Here is a 14,048-nt window from a genome sequence, read left to right on the forward strand (position 1 = left end):
CCTATATTCTATCTTTAATCTCTCTTCCATTAACATATATTCTATATTTAATCTCTCTTCCATTAACCTATATTCTATATTTAATCTCTCTTCCAGGTTGACAGTGAAAAAGTGTCTTATGAAAAAAGTGTACTTGGTAACAGGGGTGAATACAGGATTGAACATCACAAGTCATCGGTAAGTTTTCTCATCATTATTTCCCTTGAAAATTATTTCAGAAATGCGAACGTCCTCTTGTCTTTCTCTACTTGCTTTATTTCTGGTTATTTTCCTATGGAAAATACAAAGAAATGAGGTGAATAGGAAAGTGTAAGAAGACAGCATAGAATAAAAACTTCGCGACCCTACTGGCACGACAACTCCGCCTGGCCGGGGAGATCGTGACTCTACCGTATGAGCCCCCATCGTCTTCCGGCATTTTCCTACTCGGTTCATTTCTTGGTTTTATCACTCACTTTTCTGGACAATACAACTAATAAGAATGAAAATGTGAGCTTTTATATAGAGCAATATCCACTAAATATGCTCAAAACGCTTCACAAAGTGTCCCTGACCAACAACATCAGGTAACAGGCAGAACGAGATGCAACGCATGTACGGCAATATTACAATGTTCCTGGAAGGGACAACACTGTTGACGGTCTTGTACTCAATCTCCACCTGCGTACGGTGGGAGAATGCGATTAAATGGCCTTTTCCGAGCACTCAACTATGCGCTGAGCGAGGCACGAAGCCAGGACCTTCCGATCAGAAAGCGAATGTCATACCATAAGACCACATAGCCGCATAAATTATTAGAGTAAAAATAGAAGCCATAGGTAAAGATTTTGAGAGTACAACCAATGGAGTTCTCGCTGATTAGTAAAAGGCCCGGTATCAGTAGACTGCTGTCGAAGTTTTTATTTTCTTTATCTTTTATTGTTGGAGGAGACACCCGATAGCTCAGTTGGTAGAGCACTCGCTTTACCCGCAAAAGAACCGAGACCGATCCTGGGTGCAGTCGAGATTGTTTTTTGATTCCTTTGTATACCCAGCAGTGAATGGGTATATGGGTCTGTAAGATCTGGTGGAAAGTACTTTGAGATACACTAGCGTTCTATCAAAAGAATAACAAGCAATTGCTATTGTCCGTTTCACTCTATACAAACCGGGATAAACTCCAGTTCCATGGGCCTAATGGATCTGAAGGACTAAATTTTAACTTTATTGTTCGAATAGTCGGGATAGGGGTGGAGTTAGAGGGTGGGGGGGGGGCGGAGTAAATACAATTGGAACCAAGCAAAATATGGTCATGAACACATGTTAATCAATGTGAAAATTAAGAGTAAATGGGGATAAAAATAGATGACCACTATTTGGAATGTTTGTGATTGCACTCCTCTCCCCTCTCCCTTAGTGATGTCAAATGTCTGATCTTTACCTCAATAAAAGAAAAAAAAAGAAGAAGAATTTTCCCTTCATTTATCCCAACGAGAATTTATCTTTAGCGTCTATTCTTATAGAAGACTGAATTAGTCCAGGCGTCAGCCACAGTGCATATCTCTTCCTTCTTTATTTCACACGTGCACAAACATATAAACATATAAACAGTTGCATATCGTTTTCAAACTATCACATTTGAGGCAATTTGACATCAAATTATCACCATTATCAATTGGTCAATCAATCAATATGTCAGTCCTTGGTTTAATAGTAGTTGTAATAGTAGTATTTGTAGAAGTAGTAGTAGTAGTAGTAGTAGTAGTAGTAGTAGTAGTAGTAGTAGTAGTAGTAGTAGTAGTAGTAGTAGTAGTGGTAGTAGTAGTAGTAGTAGTAGTAGTAGTAGTAGTAGTAGTAGTAGTAGTAGTTATTGTTGTTGTTGTTGTTGTATTCAAACTGAAGAGGAGGAGCAGAAAAAGAAAGTGATAGATCAACCGTTACAAATATTTTAGAATTACATTATTTTAAACACTTTATAGGGATTTATATGCAAACTTTAAAGACCGTGTTAATTTATCGTTCTTGAATAACTAATGCCACCCATCCTAAGCAATTTTAGATAGAATTAACGACCAAAGAAAACAAAAAGAATCTTCCAACATGTAATACCAAAAAAGAAATAGCTGTAAACTTTTCAAAGTATTTTATTGAAAAAATTATTAAAACTAGAGAGGGTTTTGATTTTTTTCCAATATGTGTGTAGAAGGGAATCTTTTTATAAGGAAATCACTGTCATTTTTTAGGGAGGCAACATGACTTGACGTTGAAAATGGAATTCGCTCATCAAATAGTAAGAGCTGTGAACTTGATCCCATACCCACATAATTATTAAAGGAAAATGTAGATTTGCTTCTTCCCATAATAACTAACATTATAAACCAATCATTAAGAACCTGAGACGTGCCAGATATGCATGAAACCGCCATGAGAATCCCATTGATATTTAAAAAGAATCAGGATTATGTGTAGAACGATTATTTTTAAAATATAGACCAGTGCCAAACTTGCCTTTCTTGTCAAAGAAATTAGAAAAACGTGTTCTTAAGCAGTTGACGAACCACCTTGAATCTAACAATCTGCAGAGTTACTTTCAATCAGAGTATCGTAGCAATCAATCGACAGAATCTGTACTTTTGAGGATTATTAATTATCTAAATAACGCTATTGATGAACGGAAATTGACGTTGCTGAAGTTGCTCGACCTTTATGCAGCTTTTGATAAATTGATCATACGATTTTGACACGAAGGCTGCAGGTTGTATTTATTTGGTATTACCAGCCCTGCACTCGATTGGTTTCAGTCCTATCTTGCGGACAGAAACCAGTTTGTCTCTATTGATGGTGCTCAATCTGAGCAACAACTACTCTTATTTGGGGTTCCTCAGGGATTTGTACTGGGTCCTGTCCTCTTCACTCTGCATATTTTTCCACTTGCAGATAAAATAAACTCTCACTGCGTAATGTATCACTTTAATGCATATGGCACTCAAATGTATGACTTATATATCGTTAATCCTTTATCGAAAAAGACACAATAATATGAAAAATGCATTGAAGACGTCAAGGCATGGATGGAAGGAAATTTATTTGAGATTTAATGATGAAATGACAGAAATGTTGTTGGTTGGCAATAAGAGAATCTGAAAAAGAAGCTATGATTTGAATTAAAGAAAATTAGTAACATGCTGAAATATACATCAAAAGAAACATGCCAAAAACTGATATCTTCATTCGTATTTTCGAAACTTGACTGTTGCAATTTAATTTTGTCCGGTATACAAAATTAAAAATTAAAAACATTGCTAAGTTATTCAAAACCATCAGCAAGATTAGTGTTAGTAAAAAAAAAATCGCATGAAGCAACCCCTCCTCTTTTAGAGCTGCACTCGCTGCCCATAGTTTGTAGGATTGACTACAAAGTAGCAACACTGGTTTGTAAATGCTGTAAGAGCTGCACTCGCTGCCCATAGTTTGTAGGATTGACTACAAAGTAACAACACTGGTTTGTAAATGCTGTAAGAGCTGCACCCGCTGCCCATAGATTGTAGGATTGACTACAAAGTAACAACACTGGTTTGTAAATGCTGTAAGAGCTGCACTCGCTGCCCATAGTTTGTAGGATTGACTACAAAGTAACAACACTGGTTTGTAAATGCTGTAAGAGCTGCACCCGCTGCCCATAGATTGTAGGATTGACTACAAAGTAACAACACTGGTTTGTAAATGCTGTAAGAGCTGCACTCGCTGCCCATAGTTTGTAGGATTGACTACAAAGTAGCAACACTGGTTTGTAAATGCTGTAAGAGCTGCTGCCCATAGTTTGTAGGATTGACTACAAAGTAACGACACTCGTTTGTAAATGCTGTAAGAGCTGCACCCGCTGCCCATAGATTGTAGGATTGACTACAAAGTAACAACACTGGTTTGTAAATGCTGTAAGAGCTGCACTCGCTGCCCATAGTTTGTAGGATTGACTACAAAGTAGCAACACTGGTTTGTAAATGCTGTAAGAGCTGCACTCGCTGCCCATAGTTTGTAGGATTGACTACAAAGTAACAACACTGGTTTGTAAATGCTGTAAGAGCTGCACTCGCTGCCCATAGTTTGTAGGATTGACTACAAAGTAGCAACACTGGTTTGTAAATGGTGTAAGAGCTGCACTCGCTGCCCATATTTTGTAGGATTGACTACAAAGTAACAACACTGGTTTGTAAATGCTGTAAGAGCTGCACCCGCTGCCCATAGATTGTAGGATTGACTACAAAGTAACAACACTGGTTTGTAAATGCTGTAAGAGCTGCACTCGCTGCCCATAGTTTGTAGGATTGACTACAAAGTAGCAACACTGGTTTGTAAATGCTGTAAGAGCTGCACTCGCTGCCCATAGTTTGTAGGATTGACTACAAAGTAACAACACTGGTTTGTAAATGCTGGAAGAGCTGTACCCGCTGCCCATAGATTGTAGGATTGACTACAAAGTAACAACACTGGTTTATAAATGCTGTAAGAGCTGCACTCGCTGCCCATAGTTTGTAGGATTGACTACAAAGTAGCAACACTGGTTTGTAAATGCTGTAAGAGCTGCACTCGCTGCCCATAGTTTGTAGGATTGACTACAAAGTAACAACACTGGTTTGTAAATGCTTCCATGGATCTGATTAAAAATACCATAATGAACTTATTGAATTGAAATCCCCTGTTTGGAACCTACGTTCATCCTCAGATGTGCATTTGTCACGAACTGCCCAGAACAAATTAAATGCAGATAAAAAGCTTTTATATCATCTGGCCCCTCTATTTGGAATAAATTACATTTTATGATTAGAAATTCAGAGTCCCTGGAGACATTCATGAGCAAGCTGTAGACAATTAACTCTAGAAAACTTTCCTTTCCTTGATTTTCGTATTCATGTTTTCATATGTTGATAGCGTTTTAAGTATTGAATATATATTCGTCTGTATCTAATTGCTATGGCAATTGTAAAACGCCTAGAGCTCAGATTGCATGCGATGTTGGCTCTATATTATTATTATTATTATTATTATTATTATTATTTAATAATTAATTTATTATATATTATTATTATTATTATTAATTATTTTATTATTATTATTATTATTTATTATTATATTATTATTATTTATTAATTATTAATTTATTTTATTATTATTATTATTATTATTATTATTATTATTATTATTATTATTATTATTTATTATTATTATTATTATTATTATTATTATTATTATTATTATTATTATTATTATTATTATTATTATATTATTATTATATATATATCATTATTATTATTATTATTATTATTATTATTATTATTATATTATATTATTTATTATTATTATTATATTATATTATTATTTATTATTTTATTATTATTATTATTATTATTATTATTATTATTATATATTATTAATTATTATCTATTAATTATTATTATTATTATCATTATTATTATTATTATTATTATTATTATTAATCTCTCTTTTGTTCCAGGACGATAAATATCCGTCACTCATCGTGGCTATCAGCCAGAAAAAATGTTTTGTTGTTTCAACCACTGATCAGTTGGAAGAATCTCTCAAAATCAGTGTGAAGGTAGATGATGTTGCGGTAGGTTGTATGTTTCTTTTTTTTTTTTGGTTATTGTTGTTGGGTTTTTGTTTTTATTTTTGTATCTCATCGCAAAACAATGATGTAAAGTTAAAAAAAAAAAGACCCAAAAAAAATCCAACCAAAAAACCGGTTCCAGTCCCACTGAAAGTGTAAAGCCAACCTTCTGGAGTACACAAACACTCACTAGCACTAAACCCAAATACCGATAGCACTCCACTCAATACTATATTTAGATTAAAACGTCTCTACAGTCCGATTGAGAGAATCTAGCAAAAACTAGTCACACAACTGGCAGTTTAAAATGATAATTATAAGAGAGCAGAGAGATACGGATTTAATTCATTTTGTCACTAGAAACAATCTGTGTTCATTGTCCTAGCAATCTTAAAGATGTGTCATAAATCCCATGTTTTGATTGGCCAAGAATACACTGGTTAATTAACGAATCAGATAAATTGTAAAGGGATATTCTTTCAAGTTGCTTTTACCTTGATGAGAATTTTGTTTCAGTGTATATGATACTAAGCTGCTAGAAGCTGTGGATTGTAAAAAGTTATGAACAAAAATGAATAGAACAGATTCAAAAAAGACCAAAATACAAAACACGGAACGTTTCGGGCTCAAAATTCTTCTTCAGCCAATAGCAAAAAAACAATGAAGACATAAATACATTACTACATTAATAATAATAATAATAATAATAATAATAATAATAATAAATAATAATAATGGTATAGATTTATAGTGCGCCAAACATCCCTTCATCAGGAGGGCTCTGGGCGCATAACATAATTAACTTAATCACACAGTACACGAACAACGCTAATTATACACATAATCAAAAGAAAGCCTGTCGGAATAAGAATGTCTTCAATCATTCCAGATAGACGACAGAAATTACATTTAGTAATGTATTTAATTTATGTCTTTATTGTTTTTCTGCGTTTCGTTGACGACCACGATGTGTCTGTTGTTGTGTAGTGGTGGTGGTGCTGATGTGGTGGTTGGGATTGTAGTGGTGGTGTTGATGATATAGTGGTGGTAGTGATGATAACTATAAGGATAATAATAATAATAATAATAATAATAATAATAATAATAATAATAATAATAATAATAATAGATCTTTATTGTCCATAAATATGGCAATTTGTCATTTAGTTACACTTGTCATAACGTTATATGATAACTATAACATTGAACAGACACCTCACTCCTACCCATTCTCTCTACCCATACAAAAACTTCTCCAAGATGGCAAAAGACCAAATTCATGGTATAAAATATGTTTTTTTTTTATTGTTGGTAATTGAGAATGCTTTCCTTTCTATTGCTTTTCCATGAATTCTTTCTACTTCATCAAGAGGATGGTTTATTATTTTTGATGCCTCTTTGTAATTCTAAATCATCATACAACGCTTTATATAATATTAAGCGAAGGATAGGTCTTCAATCAACAAATCGCGAAATAAGATGAAATTAGCGGTGCACTTTTGTGTCGGAAGTAAACAAGGCCGCCGCCATTTCGATTTCCTTGAGACAAAAACATTGATACGAACGATTTTTCCGAGGATTTGAAGCAGAACTCTAAACGTTAACGTTTGAAGTACATACCATTCATTAATACGAACAATCATACAACGTTTAATACGTAAATGAGTGAAATGTTGTCATGAAACAAATAAATATCAAAAGAATTCATCACATAGGTGTAACTGTGCGTCGCTATTCAGCTATTCAGATATAATGATGATGCTGTGGGAGTAGTAGTAGTAATGATGTTGTGGTGGTGGCTGTGGTAGTAGAGGTAGCATTGATGGTAACTTCTCTTATTTGCAGGAGCACTGAGATATGAGTCGAGCAACGGCGAGAGAGAGAGAGAGAGAGAGAGAGAGAGAGATAGAGAGAGAGAGAGAAAGTGAGAGAGAAAGAGTGAAAGAGGGAGAGAGAGAGAAAGAGAAAGAGAGAGATATATAGAAAGAGAGAGAGAGAGAGAGAGAGAGAGAGAGAAAGAGAAAGAGAGAGAGAGAGAAAAAGAGAGAGAGAGAGACAGAGAGAGAGAGAGAAAGAGAAAGAGAGGGATATATAGAAAGAGAAAGAGAAAGAGAGAGAGAGAGAGAGAGAGAGAGAGAGTGAGAGAGAGAGAGAGATTCCTGGAACTTTATAAAATATATTTAATTAACTGTAAATAATACAATAAATGGGACGGAACTATTCTCATTCAAGTAATCTGACGAATGATCAAGTCGGAGAGGTGGGGACGGGGACATTTTCATGGATTGGATTGGGTTAACAAAAACAAAACAAAACACGATCTTGTCAAGTTTCAGACTTGAAGGAAAAGTTGAAACGTTCAAAATCTAAATTCTCAGTCACACAAAATTTTTCAATCATCCCGTCTTTTCGTTCCGTCTCAAACTACCACACTCATTCAACTTCTAGCCATTCGACAATACGCCATTTTCAACAGAAAATAGTGTTGTGATCAGTGAAGGGACAAAAACTAATTTTCAGAGCACTTCTACTACTGAGAATAGTGGTTCCACGGGGACCCCACTATTCGCAGTACTACTGCGAATAAGCACTTCGTTACATTACAGAGAGAGCACTTTGTCGAATTGTTGTGATTCCGAAATAGAAGGATAGAAAAATGAGATCATTTCGATAAATTTGGCGTTGTAATGAAGATTCACGACTAATGGGCATCAATGTATGATTTGTTTTCTTAGAAGATGCTGAAAACCAGATGCAAATCTCTACAGTGGTTTTAGAATAATAAGTTTTTGAAATCAGGAAAGCTAGATTTATTCCACCGCAAGCAATTTAGAAAAATACTCTTCATTCGAATCCAACCAAAGTCACAAATAGTTCCTTGTTTTTTAAATCATGAAAGATCATTCTCCGTAGAAAATCCTTGAACAGAGATGGCGTCATTTTAGTCATATTATTCTAAGACGAGATTGGAAAATACCTGCCAATATCGCGATGACCGCGCATTTCAAATAATTGTGGAAACTCAATCATACGTAGGTCAATAACAGCCTTACCCGTCAAGCTCAACCATGATCTAAGGACATTGGAAGATCAGCAACTGAATCTCAAACACCATTGAGAATCTTCAGGCAATGCTGACGATTGCTTCGGATCGACAACGTTGGTTAGACCTAAAGCACGACCTGGTGGAGGCAGCCGAGGCATCCCAGTCCGACGACAGAGATGCGAGAGGCTCATAAATCAAGTGACCGAGGGAAGGACGTTATGGGTACCCTGTATTATTATTATTATTATTATTATTATTATTATTATTATTATTATTATTATTATTATTATTATTATTATTATTATTATTATTATTATTATTATTATTATTATTATTATTATTATTATTATTATTATTATTATTATTATTATTATTATTATTATTATTATTATTATTATTATTATTATTATTATTATTATTATTATTCTCCACCTTGCCAATATTTCATGTAAAGGGAAAACCTTAAAATATTGTTATAAAAGCTGATTTCTTTTATTCACCAGGATGGAGTTTATGAAGAAATTAAATCCGGGGAAAACTCAGCTGAGTTAGACGATGAAGATGTAAAGGATTTTGATGATCAATACTTAGACCAGGTTAGTCTGTAAAATAAAAATGAGTGATCTTCACAAAACGGCATAATATAGGTCGATCTTAGTAATTCATAGATACGTTTTATTGTATTGAATGATGTGATAATATCCCTATATGTCTCTCACATTCATTCTCTATATCTATCTATCTATCCATCTATCTATCTATCTATCTATCTATCTATCTATCTATCTATCTATCTATCTATCTATCTATCTATCTATCTATCTATCTATCTTACCTATCTATCTATCTATCTATCCGATATATATATATATATATATATATATATATATATATATATATATATATATATATATATATATATATATATATATATATATATATATATATATATCGATGGTTCGTGGCTAAATCCTCTGAAGTCTCGATTTTTACGAACGGCGGATCAAGAATCTGATCTAGACCCGTTTACATACGGACTTTAAGCGCCATCATCATCATCATCATCATCATTGCCTTTTTCACCCTGGGTCAGGGTATAGGCCACAGACAAACATGTTTCATTTAATTTTGGGCGGATCAGAGTAAATCGGGACTTCATAGGTCTGTCCGTCAATCATCTCTCTCTCTCTCTCTCTCTCTCTCTCTCTCTCTCTCTCTCTCTCTCTCTCTCTCTCTCTCTCTCCCTCTCTCTCTCTCTTTCTTTCTTTCTTTCTCTCTCTCTATCTATCTATCTATCTATCTATCTCTCTCTCACTCTCTGTCTCTCTCTCTATATATATATATATATATATTATATATATATGTATATACTATATATATATATATATATATATATATATATATATATATATATATATATATATATTATAAAAACAAAACCATGAAATAATTGTGTTCAACTTTTTGATAAAACGAGTTATTTATAAAACATTTCAATTATGATCAACTTCTACAATATTATTTCAAGCGTTAGCTCTCATCAGGAAGTGGAAGTGAAAGTAGATTGTTGTGTTTTTCGTATCAAAGACCATAAATCGAACTTTCGTTTCAACCTTCAATGCCGTCTCATAAACCCATGCAAATCACAAATCGGAAAAATAAGCCAACAGATTATAGACAGAATCAACACCAAAATCATCAAGGAAGTCGAATTCAACCAATGGAGAAACACAGCTGAAGTTATCAACTAGTACAGAAACACAGAAAACAAACAACGACAAAATGCAATCATCTTTGATATGTGTAATTTCTACCCTTCAATCACCAAAACCCTACTCCTCAAAGCACTACAGTTCGCAAAAACCTTCGACAACATCACCGAAGAAGAAATACATATTATCCTGCACTCGAAGAATACATCGTTATACAACAATGGAGTAGCATGGACAAAAAAATCAACAAACTTTGATGTCACCATGGGAAGCTACGACGGAGCAGAAACATGCGAGATCGTCGGACTATATCTACTTTCCCAGATGAAACATCTTGATATAAACATTAGACTACAGAGACACGGGCTCGCATTGTGCATTAAAAGACCGAGGCAGACTGAATTTATAAAGAATAATATGCAAAATCTTTCAGGACAATAATCTGAAAATTACAATCGAAGCCAACAAAAAGCCATTCGAATTCCTAGACATAACCATCAACCCAAACGACGGCACCTACCAACCATTTTCAAAACCCAACAACATCCCATTGTACTTCCATAGACATAGCAATCACCCGCCATCTATAACAAAAATGTCCAAGAGAGCATTAACAAACATCTATCTAACAACTCTACAAACAAGAACATATTCAACGATGCAATCTCACCATACACAGATGCATTACAAAAAGTGGCTATGACTATAAACTAAAATATGAAGCAGAGACCATTACCAACCCAACAAAAAAACGTCAAAGAAAACGACATATAACATGGTTCAACCCACCCTACAGCAAGAATGTGACAACTTTTATCGGTAACAAATTCTTCAATCTACTACAAAAATGCTTCCCTCCCGGTCACGTTCAACACCCAATCATGAACAAAAACACCATCAAAATAGGATACACCTGTATGCCAAACATACAAAATATCATTTCCTCCAACAATAAACGAAAACTATCACAAATCATAACCAGCTCAGTCCAGCAACTGCAGGACCCAGGCAACATGCCCACTAAACAGCAATTGCCTGACTCAAAACGTTGTTTATTAAGCCACAGTTACACGCCCAGACACACCAAAAGAAGAAACATACATTGGCCTCACTGAGTGTTCATTGAAAACCAGATACAACCTGCATAAATATTCCTCCAGAAATACACATTAACGAAATTCTACTACACTAATCGAACACATTTGGAACATCAAAGAAAAAAAAAACATACAACCAGATTACTGAAAAATCATCTCCATAGCACAGTCGTGCTCTTCTAAGATTTGCAACCTCTGCTTAGAAGAAAAAAATCTTCATCATCACAAAACCGAGCATAGCAACACTCAACAGAAGAAACGAACTAACATTCCCATGCAGGCACAGAAACAAACACCTTTTATGTAATTATGAACATTCATAAACACGAATCTAGAAAAATAGAAAAAAAACACAACAATCTACTTTCACTTCCACTTCCTGATGAGAGCTAACGCTTGAAATAATATTGTAGAAGTTGATCATAATTATACTTGAAATGTTATGTATGTATACATACATATATATATATATATATATATATATATATATATATATATATATATATATATATATTGCATTGTACTGTTCAAGTGAATATTCGATTTCTGTTTAATCTCTAATACTTCTATTTGGTTTTCTATTCTTTTTTTCAAGGAGTGCCCTGGACGCGAAATCTACTCCCTGGAATTTGATTAGTAATGCTTGACATCAAAACTAACTTCGACCTGTCTTTAGATGAACACCATAGCAAGTAGACCCGAAATAAAGACCATCTTATATTACAGGAATATAAATTATAGTAACGCGTAATGATATCAAGTTTAGAATGATAATTTGTGACGCCAAAAAGTCAAGCGTTACATTTGACAAAGATTAGATTTTCTAACAAAGAATAAACAGAAACAGTTAGATTTTGTTGGTGTTGAAAATGTTATTTATTTAGAGAAAACGAAGACAGAATCAATTGGGAGTAGAATATTAGATTTTTTTACCCTTTTGCATTTTGGAATTTGAAAGCTTATACAGCGATTGGGACAATGTCCGGAATTTCAAAAAGCAAGAGAATAAGAATCCTATATTACGAATAGAATCATCTTATTACGTGTTTGATTTGAAGCCTAAGTGTGTCAAATAAAAGTTTGAGTAAAATCATAAAGACTTTGTTACTGTAAAGTGTGTTTTACTGACCTGCCTAGTACCACGAAAAATTTGTAGAAAAACAAATTTTTGGTTCCCGCTACAGAGCTGCATTTGTCTTTTTGACTCAATGCATCATGTTGAGAATGAAGGTCTAGCTTTTTAGAACCTATATTCAGAACTTTGAAGCATTTTTGGACCATGTTGAGAGCCAATTGTTTAATTCTGAAGCTATTTAAATTGATTTTTTTTAAATGTTTCCTCTTGGAAACTGCGATTTTTTAAAAGTTTCAAGTAGGCAGCTCTAGTATCATGTCTTAATCGTGACCCATCATATCAAAGCGGTATCATGTCTGGATGAATTAAAGGCAGGAAAGTGAATCTCCTGCCACAATTATATACTTGGGTTTATTTTTTATTCTTTATTGTGATGACCACATACTACGTTATACAGTACAATTCAATACCTAATGAGATCCAAACAAGGCCAATATTGTGATCTTTGGAGCCCTGTAAACGTGATAAATACTACGTTATACAGTACGTATAATTCAATACCTAATGAGATCCCAACAAGGTCAATATTATGGTTTTTGGAGCCCTGTAACCTTGATAAATAATACGTCATCAGTACAATTCAATACCTAATGAGATCCAAACTAGGCCAATGGTGTAGTCTTTGGAGCCCTGTAACCTTGATAAATAATACGTCATCAGTACAATTCAATACTTAATGAGATCCAAACTAGGCCAATGGTGTAGTCTTTGGAGCCTTATCACAGTGACAAATAACTTTATATGATATAGAGTACAAGATATCAATGATAAAATAAACACAATCTACCTTCAAATTCAAAAATAAGCTGATCTAATTATTTATAAACAAAGTTCTTAAAGACTTCGAGATTAAAAAGAGCCAACAACGTTCGTATTTCCGAAGATGTCAATTGTAAATTGAATTTTCCTGGTCTTATCCAACGTGACATTGCACCGTTATGATACTGTGGGTTGCAATTTTAAACCAAAAAAATGGAAACTAACTAATCTGTGAACCTTTGATAATGTTACATTGATACTGTCTTTACAATTTACTCATTTGTGGCTATAGTATCTTGAGCTTGAGCTTTCATAGAGCGCAATATCTGCTAAACGTGCTCTTAGCGCTTTACAAGGGGTCCCTGGCCAACAGAAAATGTAGGACTTGACATGACGCTTGTTAGGGATATAGCAATTTTTCGGACAGAGACAACGCTGTTAACAGCCAGGTACTCATTTTACACCTGAGGATGGTGAGAGATCTGAGTAAAGAGCCTTTTCCGAGGACTCAACTATGCGCCGAGCGAGGATGAACCCTGGACCTTCCGATCCGAAAGCGAGTGTCATACCACTATACCACATATCCGCACAAATAGTCTTGTGGTCTGAGACTTAAATAATAAGAATAAAATTCCCTTTATTCATCCCCATGGGGAAATTTGTCTTTAGGCTCTTCGCCGCAGTGCATCGCCAC

At 34.3% G+C, this 14,048-nt stretch overlaps 1 protein-coding gene across 2 annotated transcripts in view; it reads left to right on the top strand.

Annotated features, from left to right (window-relative positions):
• LOC144959840 (uncharacterized) overlaps positions 1–12,557 on the top strand; it is an 18,522-nt gene extending 5,965 nt beyond the window's left edge. For both annotated transcript variants that reach the window (XM_078892626.1, XM_078892625.1), the window contains 4 exons: positions 97–177; positions 5,492–5,608; positions 9,155–9,247; positions 12,056–12,557. In XM_078892626.1, the coding sequence (XP_078748752.1) occupies positions 97–177; positions 5,492–5,608; positions 9,155–9,247; positions 12,056–12,097 (333 nt within the window). In that variant the 3' untranslated portion in view covers positions 12,098–12,557. The remainder of the gene's footprint in view (positions 1–96; positions 178–5,491; positions 5,609–9,154; positions 9,248–12,055) is intronic.
• Positions 12,558–14,048: the final 1,491 nt, after the last annotated feature.

This window comes from Berghia stephanieae, chromosome 14, assembly GCF_034508935.2.
Source record: "Berghia stephanieae isolate SIO BIC M18660-M18661 chromosome 14, UCSD_Bste_1.3, whole genome shotgun sequence".
Classification (NCBI taxonomy): domain Eukaryota; kingdom Metazoa; phylum Mollusca; class Gastropoda; order Nudibranchia; family Aeolidiidae; genus Berghia; species Berghia stephanieae.